General features: G+C 40.0%; 1 protein-coding gene and 1 long non-coding RNA gene across 3 annotated transcripts in view; one reads left to right on the top strand and one right to left on the bottom strand.

The window, feature by feature from the left end:
• The window catches only part of LOC122983339, an 18,250-nt gene extending 8,554 nt beyond the window's left edge, over positions 1 to 9,696 (bottom strand). The window contains exons 1-2 of the long non-coding RNA XR_006403659.1: positions 9,575 to 9,696; positions 1,720 to 1,724 (exon numbers count right to left, since the gene is read on the bottom strand). This is a non-coding gene — a long non-coding RNA (uncharacterized LOC122983339). The remainder of the gene's footprint in view (positions 1 to 1,719; positions 1,725 to 9,574) is intronic.
• LOC122983296 (immunoglobulin-like domain-containing receptor 2) overlaps positions 1 to 18,982 on the top strand; it is a 19,854-nt gene extending 872 nt beyond the window's left edge. Inside the window, exons 2-10 of one of the 2 annotated variants that reach the window (XM_044353040.1) lie at positions 3,230 to 3,616; positions 7,139 to 7,258; positions 11,583 to 11,639; positions 13,858 to 14,004; positions 14,124 to 14,291; positions 14,781 to 14,909; positions 15,276 to 15,624; positions 15,761 to 16,499; positions 18,156 to 18,982. In XM_044353040.1, the coding sequence (XP_044208975.1) occupies positions 3,230 to 3,616; positions 7,139 to 7,258; positions 11,583 to 11,639; positions 13,858 to 14,004; positions 14,124 to 14,291; positions 14,781 to 14,909; positions 15,276 to 15,624; positions 15,761 to 16,499; positions 18,156 to 18,191 (2,132 nt within the window). In that variant the 3' untranslated portion in view covers positions 18,192 to 18,982. Of the gene's footprint in view, positions 1 to 3,229; positions 3,617 to 7,138; positions 7,259 to 11,582; positions 11,640 to 13,857; positions 14,005 to 14,123; positions 14,292 to 14,780; positions 14,910 to 15,275; positions 15,625 to 15,760; positions 16,500 to 18,152 lie in introns of both variants that reach the window. The other variant, XM_044353039.1, reaches the window with a different exon arrangement.

Genomic DNA, 18,982 nt, shown 5'->3' with positions numbered 1-18,982 from the left:
AATCACTGTTTATTTGCATTAGGGCTGCAACTAACGATTATTATCATTATTTTCTAATCGTGTAGTGTTTGGTCTATAAAATGTCACAAAGTGGTGAAAAATGACGACTAATTTTTCCCTAAAGCCCAAGATACAACCTCAGATGTCTCCTTTTGTACTGACCAAGAGTCCACAACCCAAAGATATGCAGTTTACTGTCACAGAAGACTAAATAAACCAGAAAATATCCACATTTAAAAAGCTGGAACAAGAGAATTTTAGTAATTTTCCTTAAAAATGACTCTAAACGATTAGTCGTTTATAAAAATAGTTCCTGATTCATTTTCTGTTGATCAACTAATCGATTAATCGCGCAATCTAATTTACATCTAAACTTACTCACTCACACCTAAAGCTCGTATCCTTACACCCAATGTTCCAAGTGCCAAGTTACTGGACTATACAGATGTATTTGCTAGACCTAAACCTATTCTACAAGAACTAGTTATGGATAAAATCAAACTTCATTGGATATTTATATATTATGATATCCTAGTGTGCATAAATAATGTGCAAAACCAATAGTGCAGATCAAAATAATGTAGTACATACGGTATTTAAAATGTATAGTTATATATAAAGTTAAATTTATGAATTATTACTATAATCAAGCATAATGTTAGTAAGATGTGTTAAATATGAGATACAAATACTATGGAAGTTACAGTAAGCTGTGTATTACAGTAGTACAGGGGTCTTTCAGTTGTACCATTTTTAATTGCTTACTTAGAGGCAGATACCACGTCTGTCTCCACGCACAACTGCCAGCTTATAAATCTGCGGATTTCTATCTGTAATATGTTTTATGTTATTATTCTCCTCACATGAAAGCAGAAAAACATTTATACTACACCCACTACAAACATCCAAAGCAAGGCTCCTCCATCCAATATTACAACAGTAACTATCTTTCCCCTCCTCCACCTCCTCCTCCTCCTCCTCCTCCTCCTCCTGCTTTCATTTTCTCCTCTGGAGGTGGCTTCCTTTGAAAACTAATAAAGCCCGGATCGCCCCACAGCCTGTGATCCCGGGAAGGTTGCTCCAGTTCTCAGAAGTCAGAGTAAAGTTCTGCCTGAGGAATTTATGTTTTAGTCCGCTTGATTCCTCTGAAACTATGCCTTTCTTTTCTCCAAAATCCACACCACTGCAGCCAAACCTCAGACTTTTCCTGCATAACCAAATTGGCTTCAGATTAATCCTTTAATACATAGAAAAGCATTCAACACTGGTGAGAAATATTAAAGCACAAAACTACTGTGCAAGTTGTAACTGAATAGCCGTATAATCCGTAGATCGTTTTTCAAATAATGTATTTTTCTTTTTAAGGACTGATCTCTTTATCTTTTGTAACTGTGGGTCTACGTAAACACATACATTTAATACATACATACATATATATTATACGTTCCAGTGTAGTGTAACTCACCTTATAGTGCAGCAGCAGTGGCAGCAAACAAGCTAGTGAAACAACATCTCTTGGTCTGTTTTACTCACTTTAAAGTCTGACTGGAGTTTAATCAGTCGTGTTTTGAAGTGCTTCCATCTTCAGAACTACACTTTTACGATGTTTAGTCATTACGATCTGGGATTTTAAATGGCATTGCTTTGTATATGAGAGCATGTTGGTTACCTGTTATCCTGTAAAGAGAAGTATGTGTTTTTGTGGTAATGTGGCCTGACAGTTTCTTTCAAACCCTGTTTGTAAAAGGCTGCAACTCGTGATCATTTTCATTATCAAATTATGATATACAATAGATTTTCAACGAGTAGTCGATTAATCCATTTGTGTATCTAAGCTGTGGACAAAAAAAGACATCTGAGGACGTCACCTTGGGCTCTGGGAAATAGTGATCAACATTTTTCACCATCCTCTTCATCAACAGATTAATCAATTATGAAAATAATCATTAGTTGCAGCCCTAATATACAATATAATAAATAATATTAACAAATAATAAATTGTGCAGTCTAAAATAAAAGATAAAAAAGCCCTTCAAAATTTCTCAGAGCCATAGATGACTTCTTGAAATGGATTTTTTTGTCCGACCAACAATCTGAAAACCCCAAAATATTCAAGTTTAAGTGATATCAAACAGATCAATCAATCAATCTTTATTTATATAGCGCCATATCACAACAGAAGTCATCTCAAGGCACACAGAAGTCATCTCAAGGCAGATGAAAGCAGAAAGCATTTATGAGGCTGAGACCAGCGAATGTATGGATGTATGAATGTATAGTTGTGCTTGATAGATGACTTGAATTATGAATCAATTATCAATAATTGACATATCATGTCAGTGCTAGCTAATGTCCAGGTCTGTGATGTTTTTTTTAATAGAAAAAGTTTTTAAAGATGTGAAAATCTGTAAACAATCCTCAAAGTAAAACTCATAGTAAACATATCATCGTGCTCAGAGTCCAGAAACAAAACAGAGCTCTTTCAGCAGGTCTGGTCTGGATTAAGTGAAGCAGCCCCTCCTTCCATCTTTCACCTCATCCATGTTCACTGGTCCAGTTCAGTCGCACATCCCACTGCCTAGCCTCGGAAACACACAACAGCACACACAGATGTTTCTGGGTGTGTGTGTATGTGTGTGTGGGCGTGTTCTTTTCACATGATCACCTCTGTAGGGAGTGTTGCTGTTGAACTGCAGAGCTCCAGCTCCCGGTCATCATGTGACCCAGAGTCCTGCGGCTTCAGAGACTCCAAAACAACGTCAGGTCAACTCAGCTCGCAGTCAGTCTTTTAGTGAGCAGAAGCAGCTCAAACAGCCTTGACGCAGCTTTGTTTTTTTATCTTGTCAAACTGCACGATGATTCATTTCATTCCGGTTCAAATGAAAATATGAAATATTTTTTTACTTTGCTGAACCTCTTTTGGAAAAACACAGGGTTTGTCAGATATTTTTACAGTAAGCACACACGATCAGGGTTTTTTTTTTTTAGACCTCGACTCAGCATCTGAGTCATCGTGTGTCGCTGTCTGCTGAAGTCATCCTTAAATCCCCTTCATTACACCTTCCCAGGTGTTACTGAAACCAGTTGCAGACCAGTGCCTTGTACGTTCAAGCAGAAACAGCTTGCAGCGTCTCCTGATTGAGCTTCTCAAACACAATCACTGTAACCATTAACTAAACTTTCCTGTTTGTTCACACTCTCTCCTCATTATCTTCATATCCTCCCCCAGGTGTCCTCCCTCATCGTTGTTCGGGAGTCAACGTGTTCGTCAGAGATGAGAAGAGGTACGCTGTGCTGTTCCAGTCGGTGGTTCTGCCGTGTCAGTACAACAGCGTGTCCACCCAGGTCCCCGTGGTGCAGTGGGTCTACAAGTCATACTGTCGCGACCGCACACGGGATGCGTTCAACTTCCCCGACAGCCTGGGCGGCGGCGTGGGAGGAGGCGGGCTGACGGGGGGGACCGGAGGAGCTGGAGGAGGGTACGAGACGGGGATGGCGGCGAGTTACCTCGACTGCTCCGACAATAGTCGGACGGTTCGAACCGTGGCCTCCATCTCCGGCTCCTCGTTCACACTGTCAGAGTACTACAAGAACAGAGACATTTCCATCATCAACAGTAAGGATTTACACTTATCTGGACTTGTTTTTAAATGTCAAAACACACAGCTGCCAACTTCACTGAACTGTTAGAAGCTGAGTTTTAGCTCAGGAGCTTCAGATGGAATTTCACTTCACCTGCTCACAGTTGGCAAGTGAAACTGGAGAATTATTGAAGCCAAATACTGTGGACACGTGACGGCTGAAGCAGCCAGCCAGACATGATCCGTTTATGGCTTTGTGAGCGCTTTTAGACACAAGGGTGTGTGGGTTCAAGCTCAATACTCAGATTCATCATAGTATTAAACAATAAATCTATTTAGTGCTGCAACTAACAATTGTTTTTATTATCCATTAATCTGCAGATTATTTTCTCAGTTAATTGAGTCGTTCTTTTGTCTATAAAATGTCAGAAAATAACAAAAAAAAAAGCCCATCACAGTTTCCCAGAGCTGAAGTTTAAGTCTTTTTTTGTCTGACCAACAGTCAAAAACCTAAAATAATCTGTTTACAATGATATAAAACAGAGAAAGGCAGCAAAAAATGACTCAAATAGTTATAAATAGTCAAATAGTGATAATTGCCAATGAATCTTCCTTTTTTTTCTGATTCATTCATTTAATTTTAATTAAATTTTATAAGCATTACACATTTCATATATTCCATCACACTGTGCTTTACAGAAGCATCGATATTGGAATAAAATGCATGAAACACAAGAAAATTACCAAATAATTTAAATAAAAACCTGGAGAGCAGCACTATGAAACCCAGTCAAAAGCTTTTTCTTTTTTTCAGTTTTTTTTTAAAAGATTCAAGTTTTGGGACATCTTTTCATCAAAGAAAAAGCAGCTTCCCTGGTTCTTTTTAAACAAATTCATCCAAACTAATGTGCTTATTCCTTCTGCTGCCAAGCCTGGCAAGTGTTGACATAAACTGAAAGACATAAACTGGAGCGTTTGCCCACCCTGCACACAAGTGAAGTGGGAGAGATTCTGCATCTGAGTCACACGTGTAACGGAGGATGAGAGACAGAGGAGGTTACTGTCGTTTGCCAAACGTACAACTGAGCACGAGAATTTAGAAGTAAATATAAATAATCTAGCGTGTGTAAGAGCAAAAACAGATTCATTTAAATAAATTAACAAAACAAGACTGCTTAGAAAACCTAACTGTGTGTTTTCAAATCAAGGTATACAGTTATTAATATTAATAGATGGATCAGTGATCAGAAATAACAGAAATCTATTGCATGTTATCTGTTTGCTGTAATAGCGAGTTCCCTCAAGTTATGAATGGTTGTGAATGTTTTAAGCATTGATGAAAAGGTTCCTACATGTAGAAGAATCAGACTATTAGCTTGAAGTGACATCTGTCGTGCTCATGAATGCAAAATTGGTGCAAAATATTGCACCAATTTACAACAGGAACTCATGATTATGCTATCCTCATGTCTCCGTGCAGTCTGCATTTCCTTACTTTCTCACCATTACATTGATTTGAGGTTCATCTAAGGGACATTAGTGTGTATGTATGCGTGTGTGTGTGTGTGTGTGTGTGTGTGTGTGTGCGTTGGAGACAGAGAAGTAGTCTTGTTTGCAGACAGATTTATGGCGCTCCAACTCTGGGTGAAGAATCAACCTTCTCTTCAGCAGCCAGGAACACAGACAAAAGAAGTGGTTTTCACGCTGTCATCTCATTCATCCTGACCTCTCACTCCTCCTCTCTGATGTACTTCAATGTCCTGCTTTTATTTTCGCTCTCTAGAACTGTCCACATCCCACCACTGTGTATTTTTTTCTTTGTGAAAGGTTTTTCTTTGGCTTTTTCGTCTTCTTCTTCTTCTTCTTCTTCTTCTTCTTCTTCTGCTCCCCTCCGCCTACTGTCCTGAAACAGGTCAGTGCAGTGATGTTGTAATCGGACAAAAAAGTGAATGTTGCCTCTAGAGACGCCCAGTCATCCATACCCATGTAATCCTATTCAGGGTCACAGGGAAGCTGGGGTCTGTCCCAGCATGCACTGGGCAGGGGGTGTTCTGTTAATCACACAGCTAACACAGACAGACCAACACACTCGTTCACACTTACGGCTGTCCAAATGACTTGTATGATTTTGGAGTGGAGTGGAGGAATTTCATCAGTTATACACTACATACTGTATATAACATGAATCAAAGAAAACAGACAAGAAATGGTTTTAATTTTATGATAAACCAGGCAGTATTAAACTATAAAATAAAATAAATGCTGAATGATGGAGGTGTTTCACTGTTGAACATTGCTGCAATCTGGTCTGTCTTTTCTCTCCTCCCCTTTCCTTGGCAAGCAGGAAAAGGAAGTGAATTATTCAACACATTTCCTGTGTGCTGTATTTACATGTCTGACCCCCTTACAATGGAGTCAGCGGCCTAGTATTGTTTTGTGTGTTCGATTCTCGAGCCAAACTCAATTCAAATTGTTTTCATGGCCGTTCATGCACTTGAAATGGTGTTTCGTTGGAATCTTGCTTTCGTAATTAGAAAAAAACCTGAAAAAGGACAAATGGAGAAGGACGCTGTGTGTGCATTATCCTGAAGTATCACAAATACACCATGTAAAGGAACTTTTCGTCTGTAGTTAAGCAGTTTTTCATTGATTGTGTTAGTGAGTTTGATGTGGAAGAACTTGACCATCCAACACCTAACATCAGTGGTCGACGTCACTTATCCTCTAGTGGCTGAATTGGAGTAAATCCCTGCAACCAGGTTCTAAAGTCTTCTGGAAAGCCTTTCCAGCAGAGTGGAGGCTGTTGACCTCTTCACCTTTGACCCTGTTTTGGAGCAAAAACACCAAAAATGAAATACACAAATTAAAATGATTGTATCTCCTGAACCACAGTGACTGTATGCAAAAAAAAAAAAAGGTCTTGCCAGAACGGAAACATTTGAAAGTTTCTGGTGTAAAAACCCAAGATGATGAAAGATAACTGCCTGTGGTTTTGTCTATAAGGCTTGAGGACAGTATGGGGATGTAAACCTGCCTCAAATTTGAAGAAGACAGCACACAGTATGACAATTATACAGTGTTTTTTTCATGAAAAGGTCTAGGTGTATTTCCAAAAAGTACATTTGGAGACTCCATATTTTTGTAAACATGAGGTCTTCCTCATCATGGCAAAAACCGCAAGAAAGGGAGAGAAGGTCAACAAGTGGACGCTGGTGTTCTAGCGGAGTTAATGAGGTTAAAGGAGCATATTAATGTCCATGATGTTCAACAATCACATATGGGTTTAATGTTTGGGTGGCCATATTTTTGTCAATCTTTTATCAGTTTAAAAAAATGGATACAGTATGCAGACATGCAAATATTATGCATGTGAAACAGTTTTAAGCGGCTTGTAACTCAAAAAACGCGTCATTTGCACAATTTGGAAGATGTATGTTCAAAGAGAAAAGAATCTCTTTTTGTTTTCTTTTCCTCTTCGGCAGCTTGAAACAGTGAGGTGTTAGATGATATTTCCCCCCCCCCCCCAATTTCTTACCATTTCCATTTTTCTCATGCAGAGGCAGACCTGCGCATCGGAGAAGTCCAGTGGGGAGACAGCGGAGTTTACATCTGTAAAGTGGTTATAGCTGATGATCTAGAGGGACAGAATGAAGCCTCTGTGGAGCTGCTGGTTCTGGGTAAGCTGACACTTACTTTTCCAACACCAGGTTTAGCCCATTGTAAAGGATTTTAGTGGTGAAATTTTAAAATCGAGTTAAAGGGACTCAGTCACACTTGGACCAGTTTGTACAATGTTAGACTGACATACTACTCATTGTAATATCACTTTAATAAACATCCACACACACTTTTTTTCTCTCATGTTCTACGTGAGCACTGACTGCAAGACTGAAGTTAAGTCTTACCAAACTTTTATGTATATATAATTAATCGTAAACACAAAAATGCACATCCTTTAAATTGGATTTATATTCGGGCTGCTGTTACATAACATGGCATTCATAAGCTGACCTATTCATCCCCGACAGAACAATACAGCCTCATTAATGACCTGATTTATAACGAGGGCAGTCTGGCTTAATCTGTAGTTATAGCAACTGTATTCACTCCTTCTGTATGTTATTACACTTATATACCACAAGGTTTTGAATAATTATAGCTTGAGTGTTTGATATTCAGACTAATATGCCACTTAAGCCTCTGTGTGTGTGTGTCTGTGTGTGTGTGTGTGTGTCCCACGTTGTAAAAGTATCTGTTGTTTGTCGTATCTTTACAGTGACAGTGTACTTGTCTGTATGCAGCTACAATTGTTTCTATAGCAACGTCTGAGAGGCTATGTGGCTCGGTGCTCTAATTCACTCTGAGGCTGAACTTTTGTTTGGCTGGCACTCGCAGACTTATGTGTATGCACAAAAAGACACACACAAATACACACGCAGCAAGTACTGGACAAAAGGATTTTACAGTTTCCAAAAACTTGAGCGCTTTCTGGATGCTGTGAAATGTCGAGTTCGGTCTCGGCGTGAGAATATGTTTCATATGACAATGACAGGATGGGATTACGCTACAGGTAAATAAAGATGGCAGGATTTTTCTGCATGAGTCGATGTGAGGCCCTAAATCTGCCGTGGTGCAAGTACGCTGTATATTCCTGGTGCCGGTGTACGGCATGTGAGGCACTTGTTGTGTTTCCATAACAACGGTTGGGGCCGTTGCGAATGGTTCGGGGGTTCCTTTGTCTTTTGAGCAAATGGCTTCACAGAAAAGAAGACGGGGAAGATTTAATGACATGGAGGAGGGACAGCAGAGCACAGTGATACAATAGATGGAGGGTGACACCATGTGAGACACTCGACTGATGTTGACCACTGTGAGCTCAGTGGCCGATAGAGAGACGGTAGAAATCTCCTTTCCTCTGGTGTTCTTTGTCATTTTCACAGCTGAGAAGCCACTTGCTGATGATGCAGAACTTTTGACATATTGTTTAAATGTGTATAAGGTAATTTGCCATGTGCAAAATATTCCCTGATAACATTTTGTGGCGCCAGCGCAATATTTAACCCTTTCATACACGATGACAACTTCAGTGGACCGATATTCAAACGTCATTTTTAAGTATTTACTGTAAGATGTGTCATTGCATTGAATCCACAGTGGTGATTATGAATGAATGAACACACAAATGGGTGAATAAACAATGAATGAACAAAGAGCAGATTATCAAACACATGGTGTGACTCATGAATGAATGAATGAATGAATGAATGAAGGGACATCGTGTGATTTGTTTCATTTATGAATGGATTAATAAGTTGAATGAACTAAACACCATAGATGAATAGAATATAAAATAATAATAAATAGCTCATTACAGAGATATTGTATTAGTGTATATGTCAGCCGATACTGCGATTGAATTATAGAAATGCCAAAGATATGTTTGGACACAGTCTCCATTCTACAGTTTTTCCATCATCAGAGTAGTGACAAGTTTATTTTTTAACTGTAAAATGTCCTGCCCAACACATTTGTTGGTTGCAATTGTAAAAGAAAACAAATTCTATGGGTTGTACAAAGAAAATGAATATCAGCTGATATATCTTTATCAAAGTTTTACAAATCTCAAATATCAATATCAGCATCGTCTTCAAAAATCCTGTATTTGTCAGGCTATAGACTTAACTAATTTGGTGCTAATAAAATATAATTTATATAAGTAGATGTTAAAATTTGGAAAATGAGGGAACTTAAAAATAGATATTATGGTTGGTCCTTTATGTGTGTGTGTGTGTGTGTGTGTGTGTGTGCAAGTATAATTTATTACTATAGGTGTAGTACATGTGGCAGTGTACAAACACCACCTGCCTAGATGACCATAAAGGGTAAAACAATCAAACCCAACATATTTGAAAGTAAATCTTGGAGAATCACCAGCCTGCAGGCAAATTCAGGAGCTGGTGGGAATTCCAGCAAAGTGAGCCGCCTTCAACAACAAAATTTTAGTGTCTTAAATGTACAAATATCAGCACCTAGTGCTTTGAATTCATGTGGTGACTTAATAGGTTTCTCTCTGTTTTCAAATCCAGCAAAGAACACATTTAGCCTTCCAGAAAGATACTGAGAGAGGTATGTGCACTGTCAGCTGAGGACAAGCCAAGAAACCGTAGTCCAGCCTGCTCTCTGTTTCTCTAGTCCTCCTCTCTCATACCCGGCCCTCAGTGATCACACTATCAACAGTAAAACAGCAACATCTGTTCACGTCACTTTTCACCTGCTGGCTTTTTTACTTTCCACTGTGCTTCAACTTACATTCTCACATGGACATAAGCACACCCCCCCCCCCCCAAAAAAAAAACCTCACACCAGCTTAACACACTGGCTCCACTCTATCATGTTAGAGTTTCATTCAGACACCTGCTGACCTGCTGTGGAGTCCTTCACAGCTGTTCTGATAGAAAAAATAAAAGGAGAGAGACGTAACATACCGAGGATAACAGGAGGTGATGATTTTCAAGGACTTTTCATGTCTATTCTAGTTCCTAAAACACATAAATACAGTATGTGTCAGTATTCAGTCATTATTATTTATTTAATGTAAGGATTAAATAATGTATGTAAGCTTTTGTTATTTTTAGAAATATTTAATAGCATTTTTATTTGTTTGTATTTTTTTATTATGAAGCTTTTAGACATTTTCTTAAATAATTATATTCTATATATGATGATATAAATATAAAGCCAATATAACTAAATAAACTAAACAACAACATCTAATTGTAAATAAAAAGGGCTTGGGCAGGGGTCTCATGTCAGGATGTATACTGCCACATCAGTGGCAAGAAAAAAATAAATACAGTTTCTAATGTCAGTTTTATTTCCAAATAACTATAAAAGTCACGTGTCTCCACCACACCTGGACCACCACAGTGCTCATAAAGTTGCTTCCCTGGTAAGACAGCTTCAGCGTACAGGATATTTTTTAAAAATTATATTGAAAACAATTTTCATTCAGACTTCCAGTCATTAATGTCTCGATTATGTCTTTGCATGAATATCACGAGAATGTCACAATAATTCTAAAAAAAATGATGAAGAAAGATATAAATGTAAATCAGAAACAGTAAAAATCTAAGTAAAAATATTATTTAGAATAGAAAGAACCAGTTCATGACAAACATATCCCATTAGTCTCACTGGAGCTGTAGTTGTTGAGTGCAAACGTCATGATATTACTTTATCTTCAAGACTTCAGCTGTCTACAGTGACTTATCGTGAATCACAAAGTGGGAGTATTTGTAATAGGAGAGAGGAGTAGAGAGAGAGGTGATGGATTTATGGTGCTCATCCAAGAGTCAGTGATCTCTTCATTGGTCAGATAACAAAGAGAGACAAAGACAGACAAATAGCTTCAGGAACAAAATGTTTCTCTGCAGTCTGTCTGCTGGCTCTGGACCCGAGGAATGTTCCCACCTGTGATTTTTGCAGCTCTGCATGTAACATCACTCACAGCTCCTGCCTGTCTGTGGCGCTCAAGTTATCTTCTTGACAATAGGCCTTTTTCTCGGAGGACGTTTTGATAGATCATAGAAGGGAAAGTGTAAAAGGTAAAAATAATGATGGCTGAATTCCATTTTACTGCTTCAGTTCAGTTCAGACCTCAAAGTGTCTGCTGGGAAAAAGGCCATTCAAGTTCAAGTCAGTCTTCTTACCAGACAGATAACTTCACAGCTTTTAATATCAGATATCAGACGATCAATCTGCTTATCAGCTGCTCTGATATGGAGACGTTCTTGACCAGAAAGGTGCATGCTGCTGTTGAACATCTCTCACTATCTGTCTGTCTCTCTTTCTTGCTCCGTCTTTCTATCTATGTCGCTATTTTCTTCCTGTCTTCATGCATGCTGCTGCAGCACATCACTTTCTTTGAATCAGTCATTCCGAGTTATATCAACCCTATTTCCTCTCCTCTCCTCTTGTCACTTGTGCTCTGTCTCTCTCCAGGTTTCTCAGGTGTGCCTGAAGATCTCCTGCCAGACTTTGATTTGAAGATTATGCCAGGTAGGGGCATAATGTGTCTTCCCCCTCACCTGGTTCCTTCCACTCATACTAACCCCACTTACTCGCTCACTTGCTCTAACCATGGATGTAGGAACCATTTGCATGGTGGTGGGAGGTGGGAGGTGTTGCCTGGGATGGATTTTTGTACACACAATAAAAAAAGAGAAGAAATTTAGAAAAGAAAGGGAAAAGCTGGACAGGGCTCTAATATTTGTCACACGAGATTCAATCTGAGAAAGAGAGGCGGTCAAAATGTTTTTTTTCCACCATGTTTAATGGTTCCTACACTAACGGCTCTTCTACTGTCTATTCTGATCTCACATCAGTAAACAATGCTTTGTGTTTCAGCTATAATGAAGCTTTAACAGAGCTGAGTCCAGAGCCCTTTTTTAACCCAACAGACTGATCCTCTCCTGTCAGATAATGAGCAGGCCACTAAGATGAGCTGTGATGGTAAACAGCTATTATGGTCATTATAGTTATTTATGGATGCGGTTAACATGTCATCCCACATCATTTGGACACTACCCTATAAGAATGTAGTTATTAAGAGGGCGGGTGATGTGTTTATGTCACATCAAATTCCTGTAATACATATTTAATCATCACAAAGTTTGTGGTAAGTGATAAATGAATGAATGGATGGATTGTATGGAAGTTGCTCCCTAAATGACTCGATGTGATTCATTCAGCCAGAATGCTTACTGCAAACTTATCTCTGGTGTTACTGTTGTATTTGTATATGTTGTGGTTGTTCACATCTACTCCCACAGTGTGTATGGGTGTGTGTATGTGTGTGTAAGGGTGTGTGTGTGTGTGTGTAGGAGTTGTAATGGTTGCAAATGATATCACATTACAAGCTAATTTGTTATAACAGCCAAATCTTCGGTATCTCACAGAGCAGCACAAACTGTCCTTTTCCTTCCTGTAGAAAAATCAGGCTTCCTGTGTGTGTGTCTCAGGGTGTGTATGTGTGTGTGTGTGTGAGTGTGTTCAGAGAGATTATTTCGTCCTTGGTTTTACATTGTTAAAGATATCCTTATCAGCCTTGTCCTTCCCTTTCCTTTGCTTTGTCTCCATAGACAGATACATGAGGTTTATCTGCTGTACTGACTGTATCCTTAACTTCAGCACTCAATACTTCAACACTATGTGTAAAATCATCCAGTTTTTGATTCCAACTCGTATTCTGGTTCAGATTTGTTCTGATTTGTTAGAGAAAAACACTTTACATTCACTTTTATTTGGGTGATCTTGGTTATTAGCTTGGTTATCCCTTGTCAAATGGTGAAATTTGAGAGATGACATACAGATTGACAAGAATAAATAACGTAATAAAACATTAAAGGACAATCAAAGAAATATTTTCACTTACCACTTGTATTCTACAAGTTCACAGCTCTTCAACTGTTTATTTGTTATCTAAACTATAATGAGGTAACTTTCTGTCAGTTAAACATTTACTACCACGACTTTTATTCCAAAGTTTTTGAAACTATGTTTCTGTTCAACAACTTCTGGACAGTTGTGTCTATCAACAAGTCACTTTTTCTCAAAAATACAATACAATAAATTTTAGTATGAATTGTGTCCTTTTTAAGTATGCTTTAATGATTTCCCAATGTAAATGTGACACATTCTCAAAATAAGTTTTAAATAGTACACAGTATGCAAGAGGCTTGTAGTCTACCTGTAAACATGGTGTCATGGGAAAGCAGGAAACATACTGCTAAAATACAAATGCAGATTTAAAGGGGAATTCCAACCAGTTTTACACTATTTACAGGTGTTGGGAAGTACTACTGTGTATGTGAAAAAGCGTTGCATAAAGCCTTTTGTAGCTTCATAGGGAGGTGCACAAAGTCTAATAGATTGCCTCATGTGATGTCATTTAAAGACTACAAGTTTGAAAATGAAAAAAATCTGTACGTGTGGAGATAAAAAGAAGTGACGTCAGCAGGCTGCTGGAGGCCACTGCTCATCTCTGCTTGAGGCTTAGAGCTCGAGGCTACAGTGGCCCTCACTAGCATAACGCACCAAAATCTCAAACTGAACTGTCGATGATCAAGTTGCATTGTGAGTAACATAGGCGCCAGGCACAGGCGGAGTACTCTTTAAGCGAACAGCCATTATCAAGCCAAACATGACGACGCAGTGACTGTTCCTCCGTTAATATGTGATATTTATATGCAGGATTCTGTGCTGTGTGTTCTTCCAGAGTGGGTGTTTGTGGCGGCGGTGGCGCTGGGCAGCGTCTTATTCCTGCTGTTTGTTGGGGTGTGTTGGTGTCAGTGTTGTCCTCACTCCTGCTGCTGCTACGTCAGCTGCTGGTGCTGCCCCGACACATGTTGCTGCCCCAGACACTGTGAGTATAAACACACACACACACACACACAGATGTGTAAATGTTTGTGGTCAGAATACTTAGTGTTTGAAGGATGTATGTTTCTCTGGAAAGTCTAAATGGGATTGTTGCTTTTGTAGTGTATGAGGCAGGTAAGGGTATAAAGACGGGCACCTCCACCCCTCAAACACCTGCCTACCCTCCATACTTTGTCTCTGGTGTCCCGACCATGGTCCCCATCGCTCCCCCTTCACTGGTGGACAAGATGTCTTCTGTACCCCTCTCAGATGGCAGCCTACTCACAACAGGTGAAGTCATTTTCTTATTCTCTAATATAAAATAATTATTGAAAGACCATATTGATGTTTTTTAATCTTTTACCTTGTTAAAATCATCCCCAGAGTTTATTCTAAACTTGTAAAAACTGCCTTTAGATATTGCACTCCCTGGGTTTTTACTTATCTATACTTCATTTAGAAATGTTGCCTTCATATCAGGCATTCAAACGCTGCATTCAGAAATTCAGAAAAGTTTCTTGAATAATGTAATTGTTTCGTTCAGTTCCCGATTTTATTTTGCTATATGTGAATGTTTTAAATTGATGTGTCTGTTCTCATGTGACAATTTTATTCTGCCATTTTGGCCAGAAAAAAACCCCAATTAGAATAGACCAGTGAAATAGAAAACATGCAATAAAACCAGTATAGTCCAAACCACAATGAACACACACACATACAAAAAAAAACAACAAACAAACAGAAGTTCTCCATGCTGATGGGTCAAGTGTGTATCTCCAGTGCCGATGCATACTCTAGGGGTTCCCTACCGCGTGCCCTCATCCCAGGATCAGGACTCTCTCAGGGTGCTACAGTATGTAGAGAAACAACTGGCTCACTTCAACCCTGCCAGGTCCACCAGCCACCAGTGTAAGAGTCATAAACCCATCCTGTGGCTTTACTCTCTAAAAATCTTCCACACCATGCTGATGCAATCTTTAAACGCTGCATGCTGTACTATTTACGCTGCTGGTTGTGTCTTTTGGCTCTTTTTTTCTTTTTTCGGCATGACTCTCTGCATTCAAGCATTCTGCCCGTTGAATTTCCTGTAGTTCGTATGTGCATAGTAGCATGTGTGCATGCCTACTTACCTGAAAGAATATGTTTTCTTGCTCTGGCTCAGACTTGATATTTTTCTCTCTTAAATCCTATTGTTTCTTCGAAGTGAACGTTTTTGTTTGATATTTTAATAACGCAACAATTCATTCATTCGTTGATTCATTTTGACCTATCCAGCCTGCAGCCTGTCGGAGCTGAGCTCTCTCCACGAGGGAGAAACTGGCTTCCGCCAAACGTACCGGAACTTCCAAAAGAAAGCTCTTCCAGCCATCCCTGACCACGACCCTCAGCCTGAACCCCAGCGCTACAGTGACAACCGCAGCCCAGAGCCACAGCGTTACCGTGACAACCCGTCTTCACCCCAGCGCTATCGCGATGACCCGGACTCAGAGCCTCACCGTTGCCAGGATGAGCACCTTCCTCCGCGCCGTTACAGCGATGATCCTCCATCCTCCTCTCACTCACGTAGGCTCGGTCGTAATCATCGGCAACAGAAGGAGCACAACGAGGAGGACAACCACATCAGGTACAGATGCTCATCAATGTAAACACAGATTCTGTTTCATCACACCCATACAAACCTACACTGCACTCACAGTCTTGTCTCCCTCCTCCTCTATCTCCCTGTCTGTCCTCTCTTGGCCTTGTGTTGTCTTCTGCAGGTGGAACCCTCGTTCAGAACATCTGCAAAGAAAGACGTACCGCACTGCGGGACGGACTGGCTCACTGGATGAGCTGGAGGAGTTTGCTGCCTCCTACAAGCAGAGAGGAGCCAGAGGAGTAGAGAAGAGGGAGGAAGAACGGGACGACTATGAGATGGAGCTTCTGGAGTTCAGTCGATATCCTTCCTACCGGGATTGTCCACCTCAGCATTATCACAATGACGAAGATGAGCTTGGAGACACCAGTGACCGTGAAGATCATCCCAGACGAAATAAGAAAAACGGACCTAACATAAGCCCACTTCCTTCCCCCAGAAAGAGGAGGGGCACTTGGGACACAGATCGTCCTGCTCCACCTCCTCCCAGAGTTAGTCCGCCTTCGACTTCTTCTCAAGAGAAGGACTATGATGGCACATTCCTGAACAGCCTGTTGGAGCGTAAGGCTAAGTTGCGAGGGGTCGTCGGGCAGGGGAAGAGTGGGGCTCGGGGTGAGGAAGATTCAGACACACCATCAAAGGGCAGCTCAAAAAAGAGCAGCGGAGAATCTAGTCGGCACTGCAGCCGCTCGCCTAGTAACAGGCCTGACGCAGATTCACTGCCTCCTTACTCAGATACGGAGAGAAGCAGGACTGACAGGCCGTCTCCACGGCCGCTCCCAGCATGCCCTCGCCCTTCTCAACCTCCCGCCCATCCCCTGTCCAGTCGCAGAGAGGAGAACAGAGACAAGTCTCGGAAAGTGGTGAGTTACCTTTAAGGCTGTTGAATTATTGATTATGCTAATTGTCAGATCAGCAGCAGTGAGTAGAACTTATGCACCACTGCCCTACTTATGCAGTATTTGAAGCCCTTAGTGTGTAATTGACTTTCTATACTGGTGAAAATGGTGAAAAACACTAGGCTTACTTCAAAGTATTTAACTGCTTTTGAGGGAGTCTCTACTTAATTGTGTAAACATCCATGAAGGAAGCCAGCAGAGATTTCCTCATTTAACATACCTTCACACTGCATGCAGAGATCAAAGAAAAGCATCTACTCTGTATTAAAAAAAATAGTAAAATTCACACAAACTATTCCTTTAAGATGTAAGTACATTTGAAGATTTGCTATAAATGAGGAATTTAGTTGGGTTTATTTAATCTGTGTAGTCAGTGTTATTAATCACTGAACATTTACAGTAGATCTACTATATGTTTGATCGGAGATGTCACAAAATATACAGAGATGTTATAGCTAATGCAAATATTATATAATATCTATTTAGGAGGAGGGATATTTGCTCACTCAAATAACAAACAAAATTGAGGAAATCTGAAATTTTAAAGTCATTGTTAGTCTCTTGTACAGTGACTCCCAAAGTCACTGTACATGCCATTGTATCATGGCTCCCTCAGGTGCTTTAAGGAAAATCCAAGAGTGCTGCAAGATACTTCTGAATAATTTTTCACCACTGCAAAAAAAGAGGTGACATTTATATTAACTATATTTTTCAGCCATGGCTCTGGGGGCGCCAATGATGGGTCGATCTTTCCACCACTTTGATCCAGACTTAAATATCTCTACAACTATTAGACAGATTGTCGTGAAATTTTGTACAGACATTCATGGTTCCCAGATGATGTTCCCTAATGACTTTGGTGATCCCTTGACCTTTTCTCTAGTGCCACGAGCAAAAGTTTTCTCTTTTATATCTCAGCATCTACTGGATTGATTGGCAAAAAAATTCATACAGACATTCATAGTTCTCAGATGATGATCCCCTGACTCCTCTAGTGCCACCATGAGGTTGACATTTGTGGCCACTGGAGCACAAGCGTGTGTTTGCCTCTGCTTTTCAGTAGTGTTTCTCAACCTTTTCTGGTCGATGACCTCATATTTAGGCCTCAAAGTTTACATGACTCCTGCACTTACAGAGTGATGTTATTGACTAAATTGGATTTGGAACTGTGAATATCAATCTTCCCCACATGGTGTCCCAGTCTTAAGGTTGAGAAACTCTTACTTACAATTTAAAAGGTTTATAGGCCTAAGTGTTGTTGTTGTACCTTTGACAGGTCAGGTTCAGATGCTACCAGAATGAAAACTAGGTAGAATACTCTGTTCTGTATCCAATCACCTTTTATAACAATCATAACTGGTTGTCTCCTCCCTTGCAAACCTGGGCCAAAATGGTTTCAACATAAAAAGCTTCTTGTCTTCATCAGACTAGATTTCTGGCCTCAAATAATTTGAAAAAAAGTTGAAATGCAGTTTGTCCCAGGTTCTTCTTCATCACAATAACCCTGTTTGGCTAATGTCCACAATCTCTTTACTGTCTCACTCTACTGAAAAAGATTCATATTTTCATGTAAACTCTCTGCTGTTGTTTTGATCAATTACACTTTTGTATCCTCAGCAGAGCACTCTTCTCAGCCGAGACTCCCTCATCGTCTGATGGACTGAAAGCCACAGAGACTGAGAGTGTTTTGAGCAGACCATGAAACTCTACAGGAACTACGTGTCAGCTGATTGAGTTTAGATCACAAAAAATATGCAAAGCACAATTGACTGAGAACATTAGAATCAGTACCGATGAATGAAGAAACGGATGACGCACACTTTCACCATCGAGACTGTTACTGGGTTTTCTGTCGATGATGTTGCTGAACGATGAAGTCATCACTACTCATCACTGGCTGCCCTGTATATATCTCAGTTGGACTAACAGTGAACTAATGTGGGCTGGGTGTATGACCTGGACTGTCCCTCCAAGCAGGAAGGCTGTTCGTCTCCCCTAGTCCCTTTAGAAAAGGCTCTAAAGCAGAGAGAGTTGCTTTACGCTTCCAGCACAATGAGCGTATTCATTTCCATTTGATGAGACAACTACATTAAAAGGGCACAGTTGGAGTAGAAGGTATATGACAACAGCATTATTGTGAAGGACTCAGTTTCAGTCATATGACAGTACGCACACTGTCGTTCAGTGTTTGCCATGATCAGAAACTAAAAGCACCTCATTCAGAAAGCTTTGCAAGGAGAATTAAATGTTAACTAAAGCTGGAAGTAGTGACTAGTAGAAAGTAAATATGTATCTACAGGGGGGTGGACAAAATAATGTAAACATGTCACGGAAAAGGACACTAACCCTTAAAGGATAAAGTTGGTGATTTTCTATGTTTTCTTATTGTCAACAAATCTCTTGTGCAGAGCCAAACCAACAATGAATCAATAAAACTTACTAGTATT

The sequence above is a fragment of the Thunnus albacares genome, chromosome 1 (assembly GCF_914725855.1).
Source record: "Thunnus albacares chromosome 1, fThuAlb1.1, whole genome shotgun sequence".
Taxonomy (NCBI): Eukaryota; Metazoa; Chordata; class Actinopteri; order Scombriformes; family Scombridae; genus Thunnus; species Thunnus albacares.
This window is presented reverse-complemented; position numbering and strand designations above follow the sequence as displayed.